This window comes from Nerophis lumbriciformis, linkage group LG16 (genome assembly GCF_033978685.3).
Source record: "Nerophis lumbriciformis linkage group LG16, RoL_Nlum_v2.1, whole genome shotgun sequence".
Taxonomy (NCBI): Eukaryota; Metazoa; Chordata; class Actinopteri; order Syngnathiformes; family Syngnathidae; genus Nerophis; species Nerophis lumbriciformis.
This window is the reverse complement of record NC_084563.2, coordinates 37957643-37983734: the sequence shown is the minus strand read 5'-3', so window position 1 is coordinate 37983734 and position 26092 is coordinate 37957643. Positions and strand designations below refer to the sequence as shown.

The following is a 26092-nucleotide window of genomic DNA, read 5'->3' as shown; positions in this document are numbered from 1 at the left end:
CCGGGTTATAAGGCGCACTGTCAGCTTTTGAGAAAATTTGTGGTTTTTAGGTGCGCCTTATAGTGCGGAAAATACGGTATATATAAAATAAATAAATATATATAAATGTATATAAATAAATAAATAGATTACTGTACAGATAAATATATTGCGCTTTTTCACATGCGTCCACATTTATGGATGTATGTTATATTGTGGCGCCCGGCCGGGCCCCATGGGGACAGGCCCGGCCACCAGGCGCTCGCCATCGTGCCCCAACTCCGGGCCTGGCTCCGGAGGGGGGCCCCGGTGACCCGCGTCCGGGCGAGGGAAATCTGAGTCTCGGTTCTTGCATTTTCATAGAAGTCTTCGAGCTGCTCTTTGTCCGATCCCTCACCTAGGACCTGTTTGTCTTGGGAGACCCTACCAGGGGGCATGGAAGCCCCCGGACAACATAGCTCCTAGGATCATTGGGACACGCAAACTCCTCTACCACGGTAAGGTGGCAGCTCAGAGAGGAGGCGCAGTCAAGGCGTTGAGGGGATCCGGTTTGGTGGCTGCAGGATTAGGTCTCTGCTTTTTGCAGATGATGTGGTCCTGATGGCTTCATCTGGCCAGGATCTTCAGCTCTCACTGGATCGGTTCGCAGCTGAGTGTGAAGCGACTGGGATGAGAATCAGCACCTCCAAGTCCGAGTTCATGGTTCTCTCCCGGAAAAGGGTGGAGTGCCATCTCCGGGTTGGGGAGGAGATCTTGACCCAAGTGGAGGAGTTCAAGTACCTCGGAGTCTTGTTCACGAGTGAGGGAAGAGTGGATCGTGAGATCGACAGGCGGATCGGTGCGGCGTATTCAGTAATGCGGACGCTGTATCGATCCGTTGTGGTGAAGAAGGAGCTGAGCCGGAAGGCAAAGCTCTCAATTTACCGGTCGATCTACGTTCCCATCCTCACCTATGGTCATGAGCTTTGGGTTATGACCGAAAGGACAAGATCACGGGTACAAGCGGCCAAAATGAGTTTCCTCCGCCGGGTGGCGGGGCTCTCCCTTAGAGATAGGGTGAGAAGCTCTGTCATCCGGGGGGAGCTCAAAGTAAAGCCGCTGCTCCTCCACATCGAGAGGAGCCAGATGAGGTGGTTCGGGCATCTGGTCAGGATGCCACCCGAGCGCCTCCCTAGGGAGGTGTTTAGGGCACGTCCGACTGGTAGGAGGCCACGGGGAAGACCCAGGACACGTTGGGAAGACTATGTCTCCCGGCTGGCCTGGGAACGCCTCGGGATCCCCCGGGAGGAGCTGGGCGAAGTGGCTGGGGAGAGGGAAGTCTGGGCTTCCCTGCTTAGGCTGCTGCCCCCGCAACCCGACCTCGGATAAGCGGAAGAAGATGGATGGATGGATGGATGTTATATTGTCTTTTTTATTCCAGCGAGTTAATCCATTTTGGGGGGAGTTGAGGGGATGATTTAATTATGATGCGTTCAAGAGTCTTACGGCCTGAGGGAAGAAGCTGTTACAGAACCTGGAGGTTCTGCTTCGGAGGCTGCGGAACCTCTTTCTAGAGTCCAGCAGTGAAAACAGTCCTTGGTGGGGGTGGGAGGAGTCTTTGCAGATTTTATGAGCCCTGGTCAGGCAGCGGCTTTTTGTGATCTCCTGGATAGGAGGAAGAGGAGTCCTGATGATCTTTTCCGCCGTCCTCACCACTCCCTGGAGAGACTTCCAGTCTGAGGCATTGCAGGCTCCAGTCCAGACAGAAATGCTGTTGGTCAGCAGGTTCTCTATAGTGCCTCTGTAGAATGTGCTGAGAATGGGGTGAAGGGAGATGTGCTCTTTTCATCCGACGCAAAAAGTGCATGCGCTGCTGAGCTCTTTTTACAAGAGCTCCGGTGTGTAGGGACCAGGTCATATTGTCAGTTATCTGCACCCCCAGGAACTTGGTGCTGCTTACTATCTCCACCGCTGTGCCGTTGATGAAGAGTGGAGCGTGGCTGGACTGGTGCTTCCTAAAGTCAACTGTGATCTCCTTGGTCTTGTTGACATTCAGGACCAGGTTGTTGGTTCTGCACCAGTCAACCAGATGTTACACCTCCTCCCTGTAGTCCATGTCGTTGTTGTCACGGATGAAGCCCACTACTGTCGTGTCGTCCGCATACTTCACAATGTGGTTAGTAGTGGACCTGGCGCAGCAGTCATGAGTCATCAACGCTCAGGGAGATGGCACTGGAGGTGTTGTTGCCCACTCTCACAGATTGGGGTCTGTCTGTGAGGAAGTCAAGCAGCCAGTTGCAAAGGGGGTACCGAATCCAAGGGGGGCCAGTTTGCTCAACAAGTGCTGCGGTATGATGGTGTTGAATGCTGAGCTGAAGTCCAGGAACAACATCCGCACGTGTATGTCCTTTCCTTCCAGATGTTCTAAACTCAGGTGTGCAGAGGAGATGGCGTCCTCTCTGGAGCGGTTAGGGCGATAAGCAAACTGGTATGGGTCGAATGTGGGGGGAAGTCTGGAGACAATATATTCCTTTACCAGCCTCTCAAAGCACTTCATTATGATGGGGGTGAGTGCAACGGGGCGGTAATCATTGAGGGAGGAGATTATGGGTTTTTTAGACACTGGGATGATTGTGGCCGTCTTAAAACATGATGGTACCACAGCCTGGGTCAGCGAGATGTTGAAGATGTCTGTGAGAACCCCAGCCAGCTGGTCTGCACATCCCTTAAGCACCTTGCACGAAATGTCATCAAGTCCCGGTGCTTTCCGGGGGTTCACTCTCCTCAGGGTTTTCCGGACATCCGCTATATCCAGGTTGAGCGGCTGCTCATCAGGGCTAGGAATGGATTTTCTCGCCGGAGTGGTGTTAAGTGCCTCAAACCTTGCAAAGTAGTTGTTAAGGTCATCTAGGAAGCTGATACTGATGTCACAGGGACAGGGGGCAGCTTTATAGTCCGTGATGACCTGTATGCCCTGCCACATTCGTCTAGTGTTTATAGGGTTCTCGAAGAAGTCCTGCACTTTGTGACTGTGAGCACGCTTTGCAACCTTAATGGCACGGTTCAGGTTAGCTCTGGCTGATTTTAATGCCACCAGACTTGAAAGCCTTGTTCCGAGTCTTCAGCATTGCACATACCTCACTGTTCATCCAGGGTTTCTCGTTGGCCCATATGGGGATGTTCTTGATCACACTGACATCCTCCATGCACTTCTGAATGTATGCGGACACAGACTCTGCATACTCCTCCACACGTGTGGTGATTTTCCGTGGCGGCTGCTTTGAACATGTCCCAGTCTGTGGTTTCGAAGCAGTCTTGTAATGCTGACATAGCTCCCTCTGGCCAGGTCCTCACCTGCTTCATTGTAGCTTGCTTCTTGATCAGCAGGGGCTTGTATGCAGGAATTAGCATTACAGATAGATGGTCTGAGGAGCCGAGGTGGGGGCGTGGTGCAGCTTTATACGCCTGTTTAATATTACAAGCAGAGAAGCCCAGACTTCCCTCTCCCCAGCCACATTGTCTAGCTCCCCCCGGGGGATCCTGAGGCGTTCCCAGGTCAGCTGGGAGACACAGTCCCCCCCAAGGAATCCTGATCCTCCCCCGTCGCCTCCTACCGGCCAGGAGGTGTTTGAGGGGCATCCTGACCAGATGTCTTCTCTGATGTCCTAGTTTTTGCCTCTGCGACCGCCGAAGCCACACACCCCTTGGCCTGTCGGTACCTGTCCGCTTTCTCCGGAGTCCCACGATCCAAAAAGGCTCGATACGACTTCTTAACCTTGACGACATCCTTTACCTGGGATTACCGCCCCAACAGGCACCAAACACCTTGCGGCCACAGCTCTGATCGGCTGCCTCGACAATAGTTACGAAAGATGGTCCACTCGGACTCAATGTCTTCAACCACGTTAAGGTGGCAGCTCAGGAGAGGAGTCCTATTTAGGGGATCTTTAACATTTTTATTTTGCTGTCGGTTCATAAAAGAGAAGACCCTACAGATATATTGTGGGGATATTTTTGTACTATCGTTTTTGCAGTATGTCCCGAAAAAGAGCGGAGCGCTCTTATCACATGTAGAGGGTCTTTGACTCCCGGTTTTGCAATAGGTCCCATAAACAATAGTGCTGTTTTTATATAGGCAATCCTTGACCAGCGTTTATTCAATAGGTCGCAGTAGGCTGCAATATATATCGCGATATAATGTATTGTAAGTCAGTGGTTCTCAAATTGTTTTCACAGAGTACCACCTTAGAAAAAACTCGGCTCTCCGAGTAGCCCCATAATAACCAATATTAAAATACAGTAGTGTAATAGGCCCAAGTATTCATTAAAAATAAGGCAGATGTTTTATTTAACAAGTGTATTTAATATGTTTGGCCACTGTAACATTACGCAGTTTGAACAGTAACACTGTGATAGAATATTGGAAAATAAAACATGGCACTTTAATTGAGTGATTATTTGGCATACCACTAGATCAGGTCTGGGCAAATTAAGGCCCGGGGGCCACAAGCTTTTCAATCTAGCATGTCGGACATTCCAGAATAATTTTTTTAGAACTTTAAGATGGAAACTGTCGCTGCCATTATGATGTGCAGTGATGTTTTCAAATTTCGGGAAGTCTTGAACTATACAAAGTATTTCAATGGTTGGAACCTGCACTTTTCCATGATATACTAGTTACTATGGTTTGATTGATTGATTGACAAGTTTATTGACATCTTAAAGAATTGAATCCATGTAATGCTTTAAAAAGGCAAATGGATGGCACAAAAAGCCAAACGGCTTGTTTCCAATGTGATCCATGGTAATCTAAGTCACAGCAGCTCAGACGAGGCACCAAGCAGTGTGGGTGGGGAGCGTTTCCACAGAGTCTTTCCAGAGCGGCCATCCTGAAATGCGGGTGTCAGGGACAGACGCGGAAGGAGATTTTTACAACAAAGTTCTGAAGCTGATATATATCAGATACTGTATATCAGATTGTAGTTGGGGTTTTTTACCCTTGGCGTTCATATTTCGCTGTGTTTGTTGCATTTTTGTTGTTCCGCTTGATTGTAAAATATGTCGATCGAAAGGGGGTGTGTCGTTCATATGTTGTCAATATTCAGTGTTTTATTATTCATAGCTAATATTGTAAATCCCACATTCTTTATTTCCATGTACATTCTGGGTGTCTCATTCAGTAAAAAAATTAAAAATTCCATTCCGTTTTTCAAATCAGCCATAACAAGTTTAGCATTCAAACAAACATTATTGTGAGTTTTTGTATTATTGTTCCTAAAAATCAGATATACCGGCCCCCAGACACATTTTGTTCTCTAAATTTGGCCCCAGAGTCAAAATAATTGCCCAGGCCTGCACTAGATGGAGGCCACCTATCACAGTTTGAGAATCACCAATATACTGTAGGTTTCAAATCATATCGCCCATCCCTACAACAGTGTGCTCCTGTCACGTAAAGAGGATCTTTGACAAGTGTTTTTGCATTCGGTCTGTAAGACAAGAGGGCTTATGTCACATTTAGGGTATCTTTGCATTTTTGTCATAAGTCCTTAAAACAGCATGTTATTGTAAATAGAGGATCTTTGATTAGCGGTATGTAAGTGTCGACTTAAGCAGGCACTTTTTAGTAATAAGCTGGCTGACCAGAACTAGTCCAACTCGATGGTTTGTCGACATTAATGGGTTCCAATATAACTGAAGTTTTGTCGTCTCCTCTCGTTTATTATTTTCAAATACAGTGACAAATTATAGACAAACCAGCGAGTAAACAAGAATGTGTACATACTTACATAAGTTCACAAATAATATTTGTAGATAAAACGTAGCAAATATGACAGAAAAGTATACATTTCTGTATAAACAAGTATAAACACGTTGTGTTGGAGTGATAGGTCTCAAATGAAATATTCATGAAGCGGGTTCCACGGTCTCATTCTTTCACCTCCTTTTCAGCAGCAAGTCCACACTCGTTTCTCTTCCGTTGTTTTGTTGAAGACTTTAAAAGAGCCGCTGTACGTCGGCATGGGCGCCGCGCTGGCTCTCTTCAATCTGGCGCCGATGGCGTTGACAATGTCCTCCACCGCATCGTGCTGACGAGGCAACTCCCCAGCATCTTGTCGCCTCGTTGTCGTCATTTTGGCGGAGGTCTCAAAAAACATCATGTGGTTCGCCTTGGCAAAGCACACCGCTTCTTCCTGATTGACTTGGCCGTCAGCCTCCACAACATCACGGAGGTCGCTTTTGTTCCCCACCAGGAACCTGAAGAAGACATCAATCAATCGATTTAATCAGCAGGAAAAGAAAGCCCGCTAAATAATGCTCTCCAAATTAAATATATGTATGAACATACATAAGGCTTACAAAAGTAATTATTTTTTAACTTTTTTTAATTGGCCTGCATCATGTTTCTTTAGCAACGGGTGCTTGCAAAAGGAGAGTTCAAGCTACGCTTAAAAAGTATAAAAAAGTAAATTCAGACATTGAAGATACCGTATTTTTCGGACTATAAGTTAAAGTACCAATGATTGTCACACACACACTAGGTGTGGTGAAATTTGTCCTCTGCATTTGACCCATCCCCTTGTTCACCCCCTGGGAGGTGAGGGGAGCAGTGAGAAGCAGCGGTTGCCGCGCCCGGGAATCATTTTTGGTGATTTAACCCCCAATTCCAACCCTTGATGCTGAGTGCCAAGCAGGGAGGTAATGGGTCCCATTTTTATAGTCTTTGGTATGACTCGGCCGGGCACTTAAAATCCTTTCATTTTCTTAAAACTCGACAGTTAGCATTATAACCCGGTGCGCCTAATGTACGAAATAATTTTGATTGTGCTTATCTACCTCGAAGCTATTTTTTTTGGTACATGGTGAAATGATAAGTGTGACCAGTAGATGGTAGTCACACATAAGATATACGTGGAGACTGCAATATAACTCAAGTAAACACCAAAATGTTATATGTTCCATTGAAAATATGGAACATTCCACACGGCCCTCAAAAATCTATCAAAATGTTTCAGTATGACTTTGGTAAGCTATGAAGCCGCACCGCTTGATGGATTGTACTGTGCTTCAACATACGAGTATTATTATGGTGTGTGTATAAGGTAAGACATTATCTGGCGTTTTGCTTTGCAATATTATACAAAAGCAACTTTTCTTACCTTGTGGTACCTGCTGATCTGTATTTGGGATCTGCATAAGTCCTAAAAATTTGCGCGCGTCTACCTTTGTAGTTTGTGGTGACACCGTAGTCGATAAGCTTCTTTTTCCTCTATCTTCTTGTTATGGGACATTCATCCTCCGCTGTTGCCATTTCTAATATAAAGTAGTGTAAAGTTCTTACTTATATCTGTCAGTAAACTTGCAATTAAAGCGCTAAAACATATCGGTGTAGTGAGTTTACATTATTCACCCAAGGAACTTTAGTTATTAAAGAGTTCCAGTTGGATGGTTTTTCACGGGACACATTTCCGCCGTTGTTGCACTAATGAGCCACGGATGAGGAGATGCTGCTCCGTTATTGATTTAAGTAAAGTCTGAATGTCATTAAAACAGTTAGCTCCATCTTTTGACACTTCTTCCACTCCCGTCCTTGCACGCTACACCGCTACAACAAAGATGATTGGGAGAGGACACTGTCGAAGGTGAGCCACGTAAAAAAGACCGCCCACAAAACGGCTTGAAGATGATCTGAAAAAAAAACATAATCTATGCAACATTTTGACCAAAGAACCACCATTACATGTTATGTAGACCAGTGTTTTTCAACCACTGTGCCGCGGCACACTAGTGTGCCGTGAGATACAGTCTGGTGTGCCGTGGGAGATGATCTAATTTCACCTATTTGGGTTAAAAATATTTTTTGCACACCAGTAATTATAGTCTGCAAATTATGTGTTGTGGTTGAGTGTCGGTGCAGTCTAGAGCTTGGCAGAGTAACCGTGTAATACTCTTCCATATCAGTAGGTGGCAGCAGGTAGCTAATTGCTTTGTAGATGTCGGAAACAGCAGGAGGCAGTGTGCAGTAGTGATGGGTTGATGAGGTGTCATGAAGCGTTTCGACACATTGCAAAACTGTATTGATACTGTGTCACTAAATACTGACATCTGCTGGACATTAAAACTCAGTGGCTTAGTGGTTAGAGTGTCCGCCCTGAGATCGGTAGGTTGTGAGTTCAAACCCTGGCCGAGTCATACCAAAGACTATAAAAATTAGACCCATTACCTCCCTGCTTGGCACTCAGCATCAAGGGTTGGAATTGGGGGTTAAATCACCAACAATGATTCCCTGGCGCGGCCACCGCTGCTGCCCACTGCTCCCCTCACCTCCCAGGGGGTGAACAAGGGTGATGGGTCAAATGCAGCGAATAATTTCGCCACACCTAGTGTGTGTGTGACTATCATTGGTACTTCAACTTTACTTTAACTTTAAAAATCCCTACAGGCAACCTATGGACCGACTCAACTGACACTGATTCTATGACCTAGTATATACAATAATATAAACCAAGTCATTGTATTTAATTTAGGATTATTTCGTATCTTCATTTAAATAAAAAAATATTTTTATATTTTTTAGATACAGTCAATAAATAATGTGAACATGTATCATAACATGGAAATCCAACAGAACGTGTTGTGAATGAGGATGCTTGTGGACTGGGATTTTTTTTTTTTTTTTTTACACTTTTATTTTAAAAAAAACCCAGTTTTTCCAACGTATTACATTTCAGATGATTTCTCTTCTTTTCTTTTTTTTCTTTTTTTTCTTTTTTTTATTTTATTTTTATTTTTATTTTTTTTATTAAATCAACATAGAAAAAAAACACACGATACACTTTCAACTAGTGCATCAACCCAGAAAAAAAAACCCTCCCTCCCCTATTCACACTCACACACACCCACTCACACAAAAGGGGTTGTTTCTTTCTGCCAACAATACTCTGGTTTCCACAACATGGACAACACTTCTGCAAGGGACACAACACAGTCCCTGAAGCACACTTGATTGTTTGTGCCGCTGGTCCACTAACATTTTCATTTAATTACTATTTTTTCTTTCCCTTTTCTCCCTTATGTAATTATTTTTATATTGTTTACTTTCCTCTTTATCCAAGAAAATATTTATTTATCCTATCTATAAAAAAATAAAAATAAAAAAAATAAATAAAAAAAGAAAGAAAGGACCTTATCTTCACCAGACCTGGCTGTAAATGAAATTAGCTTTGTTTAAAGGTTGTTGTTTTTTTTTTTAAACCAGGTCCAGTCCAGATAATGTCCGAGTCGGGTCCAGCAACACACACCTTCATTCATGTACACTGAGAAAACAAACAAACAAACAAACAAAAAAAAACCAGAACATTTTGGAACACAACAGATTGCATATAATCTATAAACAAAATTACATTTTAAAAACAAAAACAAAAAAAAGTATTTACAGTCCAGCTTATGTTCAGGTCACTAAAAGTTAGGGAATACAACAACAGATAGCATATAATCTATAAATAATTACACTTTCAACATAAGCCTTTGAGGACTTCCCATCTTTTTTTATGTTTTTTGGCATCATTATCGTTTTCAACCATGTAACTTTCTAAAGTTAAAAAATACTGAATAAATGTTTTAAAGAAAGTAATACTAAGTGAATATCTGTTTTTGGCCTTAAAAATAAACCTTTTACCGAGTACTATAATTAAATTGATTAAATCATGATTGTCAATGAACTCTCCCAAAATAACAGAAACCACATCAAGCTTCAAAAACAAACCAATCCTTAAACACATTTTTTCAACTTCCACCCAAAAAGAAGACACAATATGACAATACCAAAACAAATGCAGGGTGGATTCAGACTCCTGACAACAAAATCGGCAGTCATCTGACTCTGTCATATTCCATAATTTTAACATTTTCCCCGTGGGTAAGAAGTTATAAATAATTTTAATTTGAAAATAACGATTTTGCACATCAATAGTAGTTTTATAGATTAGTTTGAATATGGCATCCCACGGCAACGGGCAGTCAAAAAAAGTCCTCCCATTTTCCAAATGTGTTGTATGGGGCAGCCTTCAAAGATTTCTTTATTAAATAAAACTTATATATTTTTCTATTTATTTTAGTTCCTTTTTGCCAACTCGAATTTCTTATTAGAGGTTTACAAACTAATAATTTAGTAGTTCCATAATTAATTATTTGTTTCCATCTTTTCCCAATGACTCCAGTTAGTTGATTAAATGAAAAGCTTGAGCAAGCATCACCATACATAGTTATAAATTCTTCATACTTCATAATCTTACCATTCTCATTTATAATATCATTGACAAAAATGATTCCTCTTTCAAACATATTTTTCCAAAAGAAAGGCTTTCCATCTATTACAATATTAGAGTTCATCCATATTATCTGCTGCAAAATATCGTCTCTTTTTTCTGGCACATAAAATTGAAAACACCACCATGAGTGGATTGTTTCCTTTATGAACCCCGCCATGTTTCCCAGCAGACTCTCTACATAAGAAAAATGGGAGGGGATCACTTGTAAAAAAGGATACAATTTCTTTTGATAAAATACATGTTTTTTGTCCAACAGGACACTTGTGTACCACTCAGTGTTGAAATACATCTTTGGAACAATTGGTGCTTTTAAAGACAGACACATAGCTTCAAGGTTGAGAAGTTTCAGGCCCCCATATTCATACTCATTGTACAAAACCTTTCTTTTAATCTTTTCTGGTTTGCCGTCCCAGACAAAATCGAAGACCCTCCGCTCACAAATCTTAAAAAAGTTTTGTGATGGAGCTGGTAATGACAAAAACAAATAAAATAAATTGAGGAACAATTAACGAGTTGACAATAGATATTTTACCATACAAGGTTAAGGATTTCCCTTTCCATAATTGCATAATTTTGTCCAGCTTTCTTAGTCGATTATCATAATTTATTGAGCCTAGGTCTTCCAGATTCTCTGGGACAACAACACCAAGTATATTAACTGGACCATCTGTCCACAAAACAGGCACTTTGCATTCCATTCGAAAGGACGTTCCCTTTAGTTTTCCGATCCTTAACATTTTACATTTATCATAATTAAGCTGAAGGCCAGATTGCTGTGAAAATATATCCAAAAGATCAAGAAGGTTCCGCAAACAATGGGGATTGGGGCTGATAAAGAAGCTTGTATCGTCTGCATACATTGTTATTTTACTTTCAATATTATTATTAATGAGCCCGTCAATATTTTCATTTAATCTAACTTTAATCGCCAATATTTCCATAGCAATAATAAATAAGTATGGAGACAAGGGGCACCCTTGTTTTAGACCTCTTAATAGCGGTATTGTCCCAGAGATGTATCCATTGTTAATAATTCTACAGTTAGTTTTATTATATAGCGTCTTGATCCAGTGTAATAAGGAGTTGCCAAAATTGAAAAAAACTAAGCTTTTACAAATAAAATCTACGCTAATTTTGTCAAATGCCTTCTCCAGGTCAGCTACAAAAATTAACCCTCTTTTATTTTCCATATTATAATTTTCTATAATTTCTAATAACTGTCTAATATTGTTTCCTATGTTTCTTCCTTGTAGGAAACCTGATTGATCTTGGTGAATAATATTTGACAAAACAGACTTAAGTCGTGTAGCCAAACATTTTGCCAGTATCTTAGCATCGTAACACTGAAGTGTTATTGGCCTCCAATTTTTTAGATAAACTGGGTCTTTGTACTGACCATTTATTTCCTGTTTCAATAGTAAAGAAATAAGACCTTCTGTTTGAGTATTAGACAAAAAACCTGTTTTATACGAGTAATTAAAACTAGAAAGCAATGGTTTCTTAAGCTCTTCATAAAAAACTTGATAAACCTCAATAGGTATTCCATCTAATCCTGGGGTTTTCCCTGGATGAAAGGATTTAGCAGTTTCCACAAGTTCTTCCTCTCTAATGAGGCCTTCACATGAATGGCTTTCTTCTGAATTAAATTTTCTTTCATAATTTTCTGGAAAAAAATGTGTAATTTCTGGAGGAATTACCGGATTAGAAAAAATATTTTTAAAGTAATTTTCCATTTCTTTCAACAATGTAGTGTGTGTGTCCAATACCTTTCCATTTGTTTTAATAAGCTTGGAAATGTTCTTTTTAGAACGATTTTTTATTTGGATATTTAAAAAGAATTTTGAACACTTCTCACCTTTTTTCATCCGGATTGCTCTGTTGCAGTCATAACTTTTCAATAATTGTTGTTCAACTAAATCTGCTAACTCCTTTTGTTTGGCTGTAAAGGAATTCAGTTGCTCACTAGTTGGATTATCATTACTATCAATGTTTTTTTGTAAATCCTCAATTTCTTTCTTTAATTCCTGTTCTGCCATTTTAAGTTGGTTTTTTTCCCATGAAGAATACGAAATGGCATATCCCCTAAAACAACATTTGAAGGCTTCCCAGACTATTTGGGGATTTGATGATCCTACATTATTTTTAAAAAAGTCAGTAATAAATTGCTTTGTTTTTTCAATAAATTCTTCATCCTGTAAAAGCATTTGATTAAACTTCCAATATCCGGGCCCACGTGTATTTTCTTCAATTGCAATATTTAATCCTATACAATTATGATCAGAACGTAATTTATCATCGATTGATATTGCAGTCACTTTATTTAGCAATGAAAATGATATCAAAAAATAGTCAATACGACTTGCCTGGTTTTGTCTTCTCCATGTATACCGTACTAACCTAGGATTTTTGAATCTCCAGATATCAATTAAATCAAATGCATCCATAACATTTTGAATTTTTTGTAAAGATTGAGGATGATAATTCATTGAAAAATTCCCTTTTCGGTCCAGAACCGTATCCAAAGCAACATTGAAGTCCCCCACAGCAATAATTTCCCCTTGTTGTTCTTGCAACATGTCACTTATTTCTTCAAAAAAGGAAGGTTCATCAACATTTGGCCCATACAGATTCAAAACACACATCTTTTGACCTTGAATAATCATATTTAATATTAACCAGCGTCCTTGTGGGTCTTTTTCCATAGAGTTAAATTGAAAATTAAAAGCTTTTTTAATCAAAATCATAACACCTTTTGAATTTCTGTGACCATGTGAAAAGAAAATCGGACCATCCCATTCTTTTCTCCATTTTTCTTCATCTAATTTTGTTGAATGAGTTTCTTGAAGACAAAAAATATCTTGCTCTTTTTCATTCAGCCACATAAATATAAGTTGCAATTATAACTAATTATTCCAACTTCATTATCATTCCTATTAACCATATGACCTGAGTAAATTCATAATATATTTGATTGATTCTCTTAATACCATACATTTCATAGACATGAAAATCTTGTAACTAAAAACTGCAGCATCACTTGCTATTTCCAAGGAAACCAATATCCCCTCTACTAAACCCACAAACACACCATTCACACCACAGCACACGAGACAAACAAACACATAACCCCTAAAATATATTATTCGCTGACCGTTTCCCAACATCTAACTACATTGTCCAGTCCCAGAATAAACTATAAAGCACCAAAAACAAAATGTCAATTTATATCCGTCAAGTCGTCGCCATGGTGATGTTGCGATGACGTCATCACTGCGCGACATTGTTATTGTTCCTCACATGTTTCTGTACAGCTCACCGTTAACGTACAGTTTATCCACAACAAGACGAGCTTGTTGTCCTTTCAGCCTAAAGGACTTCATAATTGGAATTAACTTACGTCGTTTCTCCACCACCTCGATCGGATATTGACTGGTCATGAAGAATTTAGTGCCTTTCAGTCTTCTAGAGAGAGCAAGCATTTCGTCTTTGCATTTGGAGTTAGTAAAGTTTACAAGCATAGGTCTTGGTTTAGCATCCTCCTTGCGTCTGCCAATCCTGTGTGCTCGTTCCATCTGGGTCCTCTTAACTTTTTCCTCCGGGATGCCGAGTTGCTCCTGCAGAAAGGTTCTGACGAGGTTCTCCGCAATGTCGTAAGTTTCTCCTCCATCTTCGCTAATTCCCATGATTAGCAGGTTGTCCCGCATGCTCCTGCAGCGGAGTTCCAACAAGTCTGCCTTTAATTTCTCGTTCTCCGTTGTCAGTCTTGTAGTTTCGAGTTTCAGGCTTGTTAACTCAACTTTTAGCGTTGTCTGTTCCTTTTTTATCTCCATCATTTCAGAGTGATTGTGCTCGACTGATTTTTTCAGCTCTGAAACGTCAGTTTTTAGTTCATCTAAAATGTCAAGTTTTTCAAGTTTTTGAACCATAACTTGCAACATTTTTCGATCGTCCGGAGTAAACGTTGCATTTTCGTCCAATTCACTTGAGGACAATTGATCCCGGGCACGTTTTGATTCCTTTGTTCCACGTTGTGGCATGGTTGCAGGCGAACAATTAGTCACTCGGCGTTCGAGGCACCTTATCTTCCGCCAAATCACCCTCGTGAGGAGTATATATCTCACCAATTGTAAAGAGGTGGATATATATTAGAAAACGACTTCAAATCGTATGTCACTGGCGCGTTTATGCCCTTTATAACGTTACATACTGGGATTTGTGTAGAGACGGTCTCAGCTCACGTTGCTCACGGCTGCCATCTTGACTTCCTTCTTACACTAATTTTAACTAAGAAGATTTCTCTTCTTAGTTATTATTTCTCCGGCTGTAGAAAAGACTCGCTCACAGGGCACAGAGGAGGCGTCAGTGCAACACAGTTCGCGTATCGGTCACGTGACCAAAACAGCTCATGATCGGTCACGTGACTTTCTAAAAGCGGTACGCGCACCGACACAGGGTTTTGGTCTATGAGCTCGACGCATGCGCCGATGCATCGGTGTTGCCGGACCCATCACTAGTGTGCAGGTAAAAAGGTATTTAATGCTTAAACAAAAAATAAACAAAAGGTAAGTGCCCCTAAGAAAAGGCATTGAAGCTTAGGGAAGGCTATGCGGAACAAAACTAAAACTGAACTGGCTACAAAGTAAACTAAAACAGAATGCTGGACGACAGCAAAGACTTACTGTGGAGCACAGATGGCGTCCACAATGTACATCCGAACATGACATGACAATCGACAATGTCCCCACGAAGGAGGATAAAAACAAAGTAGATGCGGGAAATATCGCTCAAAGGAAGACATGAAACTGCTACAGGAAAACAGCAAAAAAAGAGAAAAAGCCACCAAAATAGTAGCACAAGACAAGAACTAAAACACTACACACAGGAAAACAGCAAAAAACTCCAAATAAGTCACGGCGTGATGTGACAGGTGGTGACAGTACACCTACTTTGAGACAAGAGCTATATTGATGCATGCTTGGTTATACTTCAAAGTCATATCCAACAATTGTGACAACGACTTTTTACTGTCAACTGAGTTTCGTTTTTTAATGATTTCTGCTGGTGGTGTGCCTCCGCATTTTTTCAACGCAAAAAATGTGCCTTGGTTTAAAAAAGGTTGAAAAACACTGATGTAGACCACAAGATAGTGTTTTCAATTTAGAAAAAGAAAATAATAATATGACCCCTTTAATACGCCCTATAATCTGGTGCGCCTTTTCTATGAAAATAGACCTGACTAGACCCTCTCATCGGCAGTGCCCCTTATAATCCGGTGCACCCTATGGTCTGGAAAATATGGTAACTATATAATATATAATAATACAATAACAAAATCATAAAATAACAGAGTAATAAAAGACTATACATTGCATAATTGCAATAATGAAAAGTGTGTAATCTACAATAAAAAAATGTTTTTGATCACAAAGGTCACGTTCTTCAGGAAATATGTTTTGAAAAATGCTCCCCCCCCAAAAAAAAAGTGAAATTTGGCTTGGTCTGTCCACAGCGGATTACTAGGTGTAAGACAAACACTTTATCTTCCTGGTTATTGTAACGCTACGTGTTTGACATTATTTAAGACTTCATCGTGCCCGGAAAAGGACAGTTTGCGCTCTTCTGTGGTATTGATGAGATTTAAAGGAGTGTTGTTAGTCCGATGTTGATGTGATTGTTTGGAAGACACACACAATTGTAACTGTTATTTCTTCTTGCACATAATAAATATGTACATACAAATATGTATGTGTTTGGATGTATTCATTTATGTAAAATTGTCATTAAATGTAATATTGCCTGACAAAGTGATTTGACGTAATATTTTCATATTTACACATCGCATATTTACACACGCATTATTTACTAGAATACCCTTATGAGCATTACATATATCAAAATCAAGTACCTACTGTACTGTTTACTTGTTGAAATACCCTTTTTAGAACAAATATCTACCCAAATAGCCACTTTGTTGCTGCCAAAAATTGATTTCAAGTAATATTTTGATATTCCATCCATCCATTTTCTACCGCTTATTCCCTTTGGGGTCGCGGGGGGCTCTGGAGCCTATCTCAGCTACAATCGGGCGGAAGGCGGGGTACACCCTGGACAAGTCGCCACCTCATCGCAGGGCCAACACAGATAGACAGACAACATTCACACTCACATCCACACACTAGGGCCAATTTAGTGTTGCCAATCAACTTATCCCCAGGTGCATGTCTTTGGAAGTGGGAGGAAGCCGATATTGACACATCTAATTTCTGCATATTTTACTACAATACCCTTATGGGTATTACATATAAATAAATCAAGTACCTACTGTAAATAGTACATTTACGTACGTAGACTTATAAAACGTAGCAGATGCCTTTCTTCACACAATTTGAAGCTACTAGGTTTGTCCCAATACCAATATTTTTGTTCCTGTACCAACATGTATTTCGATACTTTTCGATACCTTTTGATACTTTTCTAAATAAAAAGGGACCACACAAAAAATGGCATTATTGGCTTTATTTTAACAAAAAACCTTAGGGTACATTAAACATATGCTTCTTATTGCTATCGAATAACAATTTTGTCCTTAAATAAAATAGTGAACATACGAGACAACTTGTCTTTTAGTAGTAAGCAAGCAAACAAAGGCTCCTAATTTGTCTGCTGACGTATGCAGTAACATATTGTGTCATTTCTCATTCTATTATTTTGTCAACATTATGAGGGACAAACTGTAAAAAATAATTATTAATTGTTCATTTACTGTTAATATCTGGTTATTTTCTGTTTTAACATGTTCTATCTACACTTCTGTTCAACTGTAATAATCACTTATTCTTCTGTTTGAACACTTTACATTAGTTTTGGATGATACCACAAATTTAGGTATCAATCCGATACCAAGTAGTTCCTGTTGTATCCTCCTGTGGTGTGTAGTGAAGCATGTTTAGCTATTCCTCGTCCTGCAGAAATTATACTTGTAAGAAACGTACTTTATTTGTCACCATGGAGGCGAGGATTAGTGATTTAGAAGTAGCTAAAACACTGCTGACTGCGGATGGATGTTCGCTACTAGCTAGCTAGCAATGTTTTAAAGCACCTCTTCCTGAGGGGGTTTTCGTGTTCTAGCTTCACCTTTATCACTAGTTTTTAGGCCAAAATGCGTCCGTTCTTCCTTTTCTGTCTACACACTGTGTCTGCCTGTAAGTACTCCATGATTGTGCGCTGCCGAACATGCTCCTTTGCTCGTAAAACCAGCAATGTCATGATGGGACAATGCGCCGCCATGCCTGGGAACCGGTAGTTTTCAAACAGAGTATAGTACCGCGATACTATACTAGTACCGGTATACCGTACAACCCTAGAAGCTACTAATGAATGCGGTATTTTGAAGAAACAGAGTTTGGAGAGGCGGAGTAATGGTGCATCACGCAGAACTTCAAAAAAGTGGTCGGCTGTCAAGGTACACGTTTTCATTTTAGCAACCGTGTTTAAAAAAAATTTGTAGTGAAAATGCAAGATTTGAGATGAAAATAAATTTTGTAAAACATGCTCAATTTACAGGAAGGTGCAAAAACAGCTGTGCTAAAAAATATGGATGGGTTACTGCAGTGTTTTTCAACCTTTTTTGAGCCAAGGCACATTTTTAGCGTTGAAAAAATCCGTAGGCACACCACCAGCAGAAATCATTAAAAAACAAAACTCAGTTGACAGTAAAAAGTTGTTGTTACAATTGTTGTATATGACTTTAAACCATAACCAAGCATGCATCACTATAGCTCTTGTCTCAAAGTAGGTGTACTGTCACCACCTGTCACATCACACCCTGACTTATATGGAGTTTTTTTTGCTGTTTTCCTGTGTGTAGTGTTTTACTTCTTGTCTTGCGCTCCTATTTTGGTGGCTTTTTCTCTTTTTTTGGTATTTTCCTGTAGCAGTTTCACGTCTTCCTTTGAGCGATATTTCCCACATCTACTTTGTTTTAGCAATCAAGAATATTTCAGTTGTTTTTATCCTTCTTTGTGGGGACATTGTTGATTGCCATGTCATGTTCGGATGTACATTGAGGACGCCGTCTTTGCTCCACAGTAAGTCTTTGCTGTCGTCCAGCATTCTGTTTTTGTTTACTTTGCAGCCAGTTCAGTTTTAGTTTCGTTCCGCATAGCCTTCCCTAAGCTTCAATGCCTTTTCTTAGGGGCACTCACCTTTTGTTTATTTTTGGTTTAAGCATTACACACTTTTTTACCTGCACGCTGCCTCCCGCTGTTTCCGACATCTACAAAGCAATTAGCTGACGGCTGCCACCTACTGATATGGAAGAGTATTACACGGTTACTCTGCCGAGCTCTAGACAGCACCGACACTCAACAACAACACATTTGTGTTGTTGTTGAGTCTGCAAATGATATCATTTGCAGATTATAAATACTGGTTTGCAAAAAATATTTTTAACCGAAATAGGTGAAATTAGATAATCTCCCACGGCACACCAGACTGTATCTCACGGCACACCAGTGTGCCACGGCACAGTGGTTGAAAAACACTGGGTTACTGTATTTCCAGAATGATATTTTAACATACATTTATTTCTGACATGAACACCGTGGAAATATTATACACAATACTGTATATAAATGATATTTACGGTTCTTGTTTGCTTACCTGGGTACTTCCTGGCCGAGGGAGTTCTGTCTGCACTCTTCCACCCACGCAGAAAGGCTGCTGAAGCTGCCGGTGCAGGTCACGTCGTACACGAAGAGAAGCGCATGCACGTTGCGGTAGAAGTGTTGCACCATGGACTTGCGGAAGCGCTCTTGTCCCGCCGTGTCCCACAACTGGAGCTGGCGGTGAGGAGCACACACACATCAACATTTTTACATCAACTGAAAAAAATCAAGACCCAGGTTTAGAACCAAGATCAAGGACATCAGATCTTGTCTGCGAGATTACAACAATTTCTGTCTGCTAACACCCAGAGGCGGGCCGTGCGTTTGTCACCTAGGCCTTCAGTGATGTCCTACTTAGTCCGACTTTACCTCTCAAAATACCGTAATTTGTGTCACCACATGGACACGGCTGGAGATATTATACAGAAACTTAGACTTAGACAAACTTTAATGATCCACAAGGGAAATTGTTTTACACAGTAGCTCAGTTACAAGTGATGGAAATGATGGAAAGGACATGCAGGTATAAAATAGACTAAAATCAATATAAAATAACATATATATGTAATATTTAAATAATATATGTACAGTATAGGATATATACTGATATTATATCATATGTTTATATCATATATACAATATATAAAAATTACCATGTACAATATTACAGTATATGTAACAGCTGCAGCATAGAATAGAGAGTAAATCCAGCAGAAAATAGACATTATAAACATAGAGAAGTAGCTAACATAGAAGGTGTCAGGTAATAGACATCATCTATTGCTGTATGGCAAGTGATTATACAGCTGGATGGAGTGCGGAATGAAGGAGTTCTTGAATCGAACACTGGGGGAACGAAGCTGAAGGAGCCTTTTGTAGTATGAACTACGCTGTCCCTCAATTGTCAGGTGGAGTGGGTGGGCAGGATTGTCCATGATGGCCAGCAGTTTGTCCAGTGTCCTCCTGTCCCTCACTGACACAAACGCCTCCAACTGCGTGCCAATAGTTTGGCCGGCTTTCCGGATCAGTTTGGTCAATCCGGTTTAAGTCCTTTTTGCTGGTGCTGCTGCCCCAACAAACCACTGTAAAGTACAGGGCACTGGCCACAACAGACTGATAAAATATCTCCAACAGCTTGCTGCACACATTAAAGGACCTAAGTTTCCTCAGGAAAAAGAGTCTGCTCATGCCCTTCTTGTAAACAGCTTTGCAGTTGTTCTTCCAGTCCAGTCTGCTGTTCAAGTGCACTCCCAGGTACTTATACTGCCCCACTACTGCCACCTCCCGGCCCTGGATCTTGATGGGCTCCACCGGGGTCATTCTCTGCGTGAAGTCGATGACCAGCTCCTTGGTCTTGTCCACATTAAGGAGCAGATGGTTCGCCTGAGACCACTCCACAAAGTCAGCGATCAGTGTCCTATACTCCAATTCCTGTCCCTCTCTGATACACCCGACCACAGCAGAGTCAGAGTATTTCTGCAGGTGGCCGGACCTGGAACTATACTGGAAGTCTGAGGTGTACAGGGTGAACAGGAAAGGAGACAGGACGGTCCCCTGTAGAGCACCTACACCACTGACCACAGTATCTGACAGGGAGCTCCCCAGTCGCACAAACTGGGGCCTGTCAGACAAGTAATCAGTGATCTAGGAGACAATGGATGAACTGACACCCATCCTGAGCAACTTGTCGCTCATCAGAATTGGCTGAATGGTGTTAAAAGCACTGGAGAAATCAAAGAACATGATCCTCACAGTGCCCTTCCAACCATCCAGGTTGGAGTGAGCACGATGGAGCAGGTAGATAACAGCATCATCCACTCCTACATGGGGCTGATATGCAAACTGTAGGGGATCCAGGGAAGAAGCCAACAGGGGTCTCAGCTGATCCAGCACAAGTCTCTCGAGGACCTTCATGACATGAGACGTCAGGGCAACTGGTCTGAAGTCATTCAAGCCCGATGGGATGGGCTTCTTGGGCACCAGCACTATGCAGGATGTTTTCCATAGCGTTGGTATCCGTTCTAACTTCAGACTCAGGTTGAATATGAAGTGCAGGATCTCAGTTAGCTGAGCAGCACAAGTCTTCAGGACCCAGGACTTGACTCGGTCAGGGCCTGCTGACTTGGCTGGGTTGACTGTCTCCAGCTGTCGTCTCACATGTCAAGGTGTCAGACACACCGAGCTGGCTTTCTCAGTGGGGGGATAAGAAACAGCGGTGGCAGGCAACAGTGAAGGAGTTTGTAGATTGATGTTCAGGGGAGATGTGAGGACAGGAGTAGTGGGGGGAGGGCCAGTAAGGGGTGCATTGCTAAATCTATTGAAAAACAAATTCAGCTCATTGGCTTTATCTACATCCCCATCCAGCAGTTTGGCTTTGTTGTTGAAGTCTGTGATGGTTTTCTTGCCCTTCCACATATCACGAGTGTTATTCTGTTGGAGTTTGGCCTCTAGCTTCCTTCTGTAGGTATCTTTTCCTTCTTGCAGCTGAACTTTAAGCTGCCACTGTATCCTCCTCAACTTGTCCCAATCACCAGATCTGAAGGCTAGCTTCTTTTTATTCAGCAGCACCTTTAGCTGGCTGGTGATCCAGGGCTTGTTATTTGGGTAACAATGGACAGTTTTTGTAGGGATGATGGAGTCCTCAGTAGCTCCTTTGAAAACCCACTGGCACACTACCCAGCATTGAATCCCCTCAACAGTGTACAAAACATTCTATTTTTTGGCACATTTAATATTCAATAAACCCGCTTCAGCAATTAAAATATATCTTACGTGGGTACTGTCAAAATCTAAAAAAATGTATAAACAAATGAAACATGAAAAAATTAAGAAATCAAATATTTGAACTCACAATTTGTGGCACCCAATCGACGCCGTATAAGCCAGTGGTACCGCTCGTAGTCGGTAGTTGGTCGTAGTAGTTAGTCGGTTGATTCGTGTGAAAGTCGCTGGCAAACCGTTTCACCGCCGGGATAGCTTCCGGTGTCAGCCGACCTCGTATCACAATATGTAATTTCTCTTAAGTATCCTTCTTGAAAATGGCCTTGCAAATATATATCTGCCACCTAATCAACATTTTGCTCTCCTTCTCTGTGAGTTTCCTGTGACTTTCTATGGCTCCGGTGCCACTTCCGGTTTTCGCAACTTGTGATTGGATACTCACTTGGAACTCCCAAGTGAGTATCCAATCACAGGACGCGTAAATGTCACGTTCAACGTAAGGCCAGCTAGAAGGGCTTACTGACAACAACTCGTGATCCGATTGTCTGTCGCAATTATCCATAAACGGTATCTGTTTGTTCACTTACAGTGCAAAGACGCCCGCATTGTTGATTCTGAAGGCCCCCGGCAGATTTCGTACAGCATGGCAACATAAGCTAGCTGAATTCTGAATGGATAAAAACTCTAACCTAAAAACAACAGCACTGGAAGGAGCATAATATGACATGAAGAGATTATGAATACTTCTAGGTATTTAGGGAAAGTACATTTAAAAAGACTTACGATCATGATTACCGTATTTTACGCACTATAAGGCGCACCGGATTATAAGGCGCAACTTCAATGAATGGCATATTTCAAAACTTTGTTCATATATAAAGGCGCACCGGATTATAAGGCGCACCTATGCATCCATTAGATGGCGCTGCGCTAAAGGGAATGTCAACAAAACAGTCAGATAGGTCAGTCAAACTTTATTAATATATTACAAACCAGCGTTCTAACAACTCTGTTCACTCCCAAAATGAATAAACAGCTGTTTTACTCGTGTTACGGTAAATCAAACGTTAGTGCAATCACAATATAGTAACACGCGTATAGTAACGTGTGTTTGCCTTCTGGCGAACACACGTTCACCACCTCGGGGGCGGTATGGCGTAGTGGGTAGAGCGGCCGTGCCAGAAACCTGAGGGTTGCAGGTTCGCTCCCCGCCTCTGGACATCCAAATCGCTGCCGTTGTGTCCTTGGGCAGGACACTTCACCCTTAGTGGTGGTGGTCGGAGGGGCCGTAGGTGCAAACTGGCAGCCTCGCTTCCGTCAGTCTACCCAGGGCAGCTGTGGCTACAAATGTAGCTTACCACCACTAGGTGTGAATGAATGATGGGTTCCCATTTCTCCGTGAGCGCTTTGAGTATCTAACAATAGAAAAGCACGATATAAAATCTAATCCATTCATTCATTCATTCTGTCATCCACTGTTCCCACGCAGTTCGCAGTCTAGCTTTGAATGCCCTGTTGACACCAATATCTGGAGTTCTTTTGTCAATCCACCCAGAATGACGGCGAGTATTGAATTAGTATGCTTCACTTGTTTTGTGACACCATCTGTGATGTGGGCGCACATGGAGTCGTAGATCAATAAGGACGTGTGAAAAAACCCACCCGGTCTCTTCACGTGAATTTCTCTCAACCACTCGCTCATCTTTTCTTCATCCATCCATCCCTTCGCGTTAGCTTTGATGACGACGCCGGCTGGAAAGTTTTCTTTTGGCAAGGTCTTCCTTTTGAATATAACCATGGGTGGAAGTTTCTGGCCATTAGCCTGGCAAGCTAGAACTACAGTGAAGGACAACTTCTCATTCCCTGTGGTGCGAATATTTACCGTATGTGCTCCCGTTTTATCCACAGTGCGGTTCACAGGAATATCAAAAGGTGAGTGGAACCTCGTCCATGTTGATGATGGGCTCTGGCCGTATCTTTTTTTCAGTAATCTTGTTTTTGCAATATGCGCGGAAAGTAGCCAGCTTTTCTTGGAAGTCTTTTGGCAGTTGCTGTGAAACAGTAGTTCGTGTGCGGATGGAGAGATTACGTCTTTTCATAAACCGAAAGCACCAAGAAGCACCGCCTTTAAAATCATCCATGTTAAGTTCGCTGGCTAGTGCTGTTGCCTTCATTCGAATAGTGATTGTACTGACACTTCTACTTGCTGCTGTTCAACGCTGTTCAACAACCCACTGTTCGAGTTTAACCTCCAACTGTAGTCATCTTGCTTTGTTCCCTCGGAAACTCTGTTTTGTCTTCTTTACTTGGCGCAGGTCAACTTGTTGCTTTCTCCACTTACGCACCATTGATTAGTTTCTGTTATATTCTCTTGCTGCTGCTCTATTTCCGTATTCTACTGCGTGATTGATTGTCTTGAGTTTGAACTCTGCGTCGTAAGCGTGTCTCTTAGTAGGAGCCATTTTGGGGTCTTTACAGAAACACACAAATGGAAATGAAACGTCATATCCCAGCATGCACCGCGCGCTTCTTCTTCTACGGGGGCGGCTGCTTACCATAGAAGAAGAACTTCTTCTTCTACGGGGGAGAATTAAGTTGGCGACTGCTTACCGTAGAAGAAGAAGCGCTTCTTCTTCTACGAGGAAAAAAGTTGGCGGCTGTTTACCGTAGTTGCGAGACCTAAACTTTATGAAAATGAAGTTTAGGTTTGTTGTGGCTCAATATTGGTCCATATATAAGGCGCACCGGATTATAAGGCGCACTGTCAACTTTTGAGAAAATTTGTGGTTTTTAGGTGCGCCTTATAGTGCGGAAAATACGGTACTTGTTATGTTAGGCGAGCAGAGAAGTCAAGTCAAGTCAAGTCAACTTTTAAATTAAACCAAAGTGCTTTACAGGTTAAAGAAGCATAGAGCAAAAAACCCAAAAAACAAACAAAAAAAGAGCCTAAACAATAAATGAGCTAAACAAAAAAGAGAAAAGTCTTGCTGGCTCTGACGGCCCATCACTGCTAACACCTGATTGTTACTATTGTTATTACGGAAATAGCAAACGTTGCAATGCACTCTGTGAAATTAATGCGCCGAAAAATAAATGTTCCGGCAATGTTTAAAATGACCAGAATACATAATTCTACATGTTATTATAAATGTGCCTGTTACTACATTACATATACATACTTGCCAACCTTGAGACCTCCGATTTCGGGAGGTGGGGGGAGGGGGGAGGGTGTGGGTGTGGGAGGGGGGCGTGGTTGGGGGCGTGGCTAAAGGGGAGGAGTATATTTACAGCTAGAATTCACCAAGTCAAGTATTTGTTATATATATATATACACATATATATATATATATATATATATATAGCTAGAATTCACTGAACGTCAAGTATTTGTTATATATATATATATATATATAGCTAGAATTCACTGAACGTCAAGTATTTGTTATATATATATATATATATATATATAACAAATACTTGACGTTCAGTGAATTCTAGCTATATATATATATATATATATATATATATATATATATATATATATATATATATATAACAAATACTTGACGTTCAGTGAATTCTAGCTATATATATATATATATATATATATATATATATATGTATATGTATATATTTATTTTATTATATGTATATATATATATATATATATACGTATATATATATATATTAATTTTATTATATATATATATATATATATATATATATATATATATATATATATATACACATATATACATATATATATATACATATATATATAAAATAAATACTTGAATTTCAGTGTTCATTCATTTACACATATACACACACATACCACTCATCTACTCATTGTTGAGTTAAGGGTTGAATTGTCCATCCTTGTTCTATTCTCTGTCACTATTTTTCTAACCATGCTGAACTCTGATGATGCATTGATGTGTGGCACGCACAAAAGTGCTTTCATCAAATGCACTAGATGGCAGTATTGTCCTGTTTAAGAGTGTCACAACATTGCTGTTTACGGCAGACGAACTGCTTTACGGTATATAAAAACATGACTGCTGTTGTGTGTTGTTGCGGCGCTGGGACGACGTTAATGAAACTGCCTAACAATAAACCCACATAAGAAACCAAGAACTCGCCCTCCATCATTCTACAGTTATAACGTGATTGGGCAGGTATGCTGGTTATATTGTGGGTTAGCGGACTCAGGTCCTCATGGACCTGAGTCCGCCTGAATTTCGGGAGAAAATTTGTCCCGGGAGGTTTTCGGGAGAGGCGCTGAATTTCGGGAGTCTCCCGGAAAATCCGGGAGGGTTGGCAAGTATGCATATACTTACAGCATGTACTTAAAATAATGAAAGCTTTCGGATATTTTTTAGAGCACTTTATAGGCGGAATTGATCGAATACCCAT

The 26092-nt window shown here is 41.1% G+C and overlaps 1 protein-coding gene across 1 annotated transcript in view; it reads right to left on the bottom strand.

The window, feature by feature from the left end:
- Nucleotides 1-4341: 4341 nt before the first annotated feature.
- LOC133617237 (ras-related protein Rab-33B-like) overlaps nt 4342-26092 on the bottom strand; it is a 46675-nt gene continuing 24924 nt past the window's right edge. The window contains exons 2-3 of the mRNA XM_061977105.1: nt 18951-19129; nt 4342-6216 (exon numbers count right to left, since the gene is read on the bottom strand). Coding sequence (XP_061833089.1) covers nt 5907-6216; nt 18951-19129 — 489 coding nt within the window. The 3' untranslated portion in view covers nt 4342-5906. The remainder of the gene's footprint in view (nt 6217-18950; nt 19130-26092) is intronic.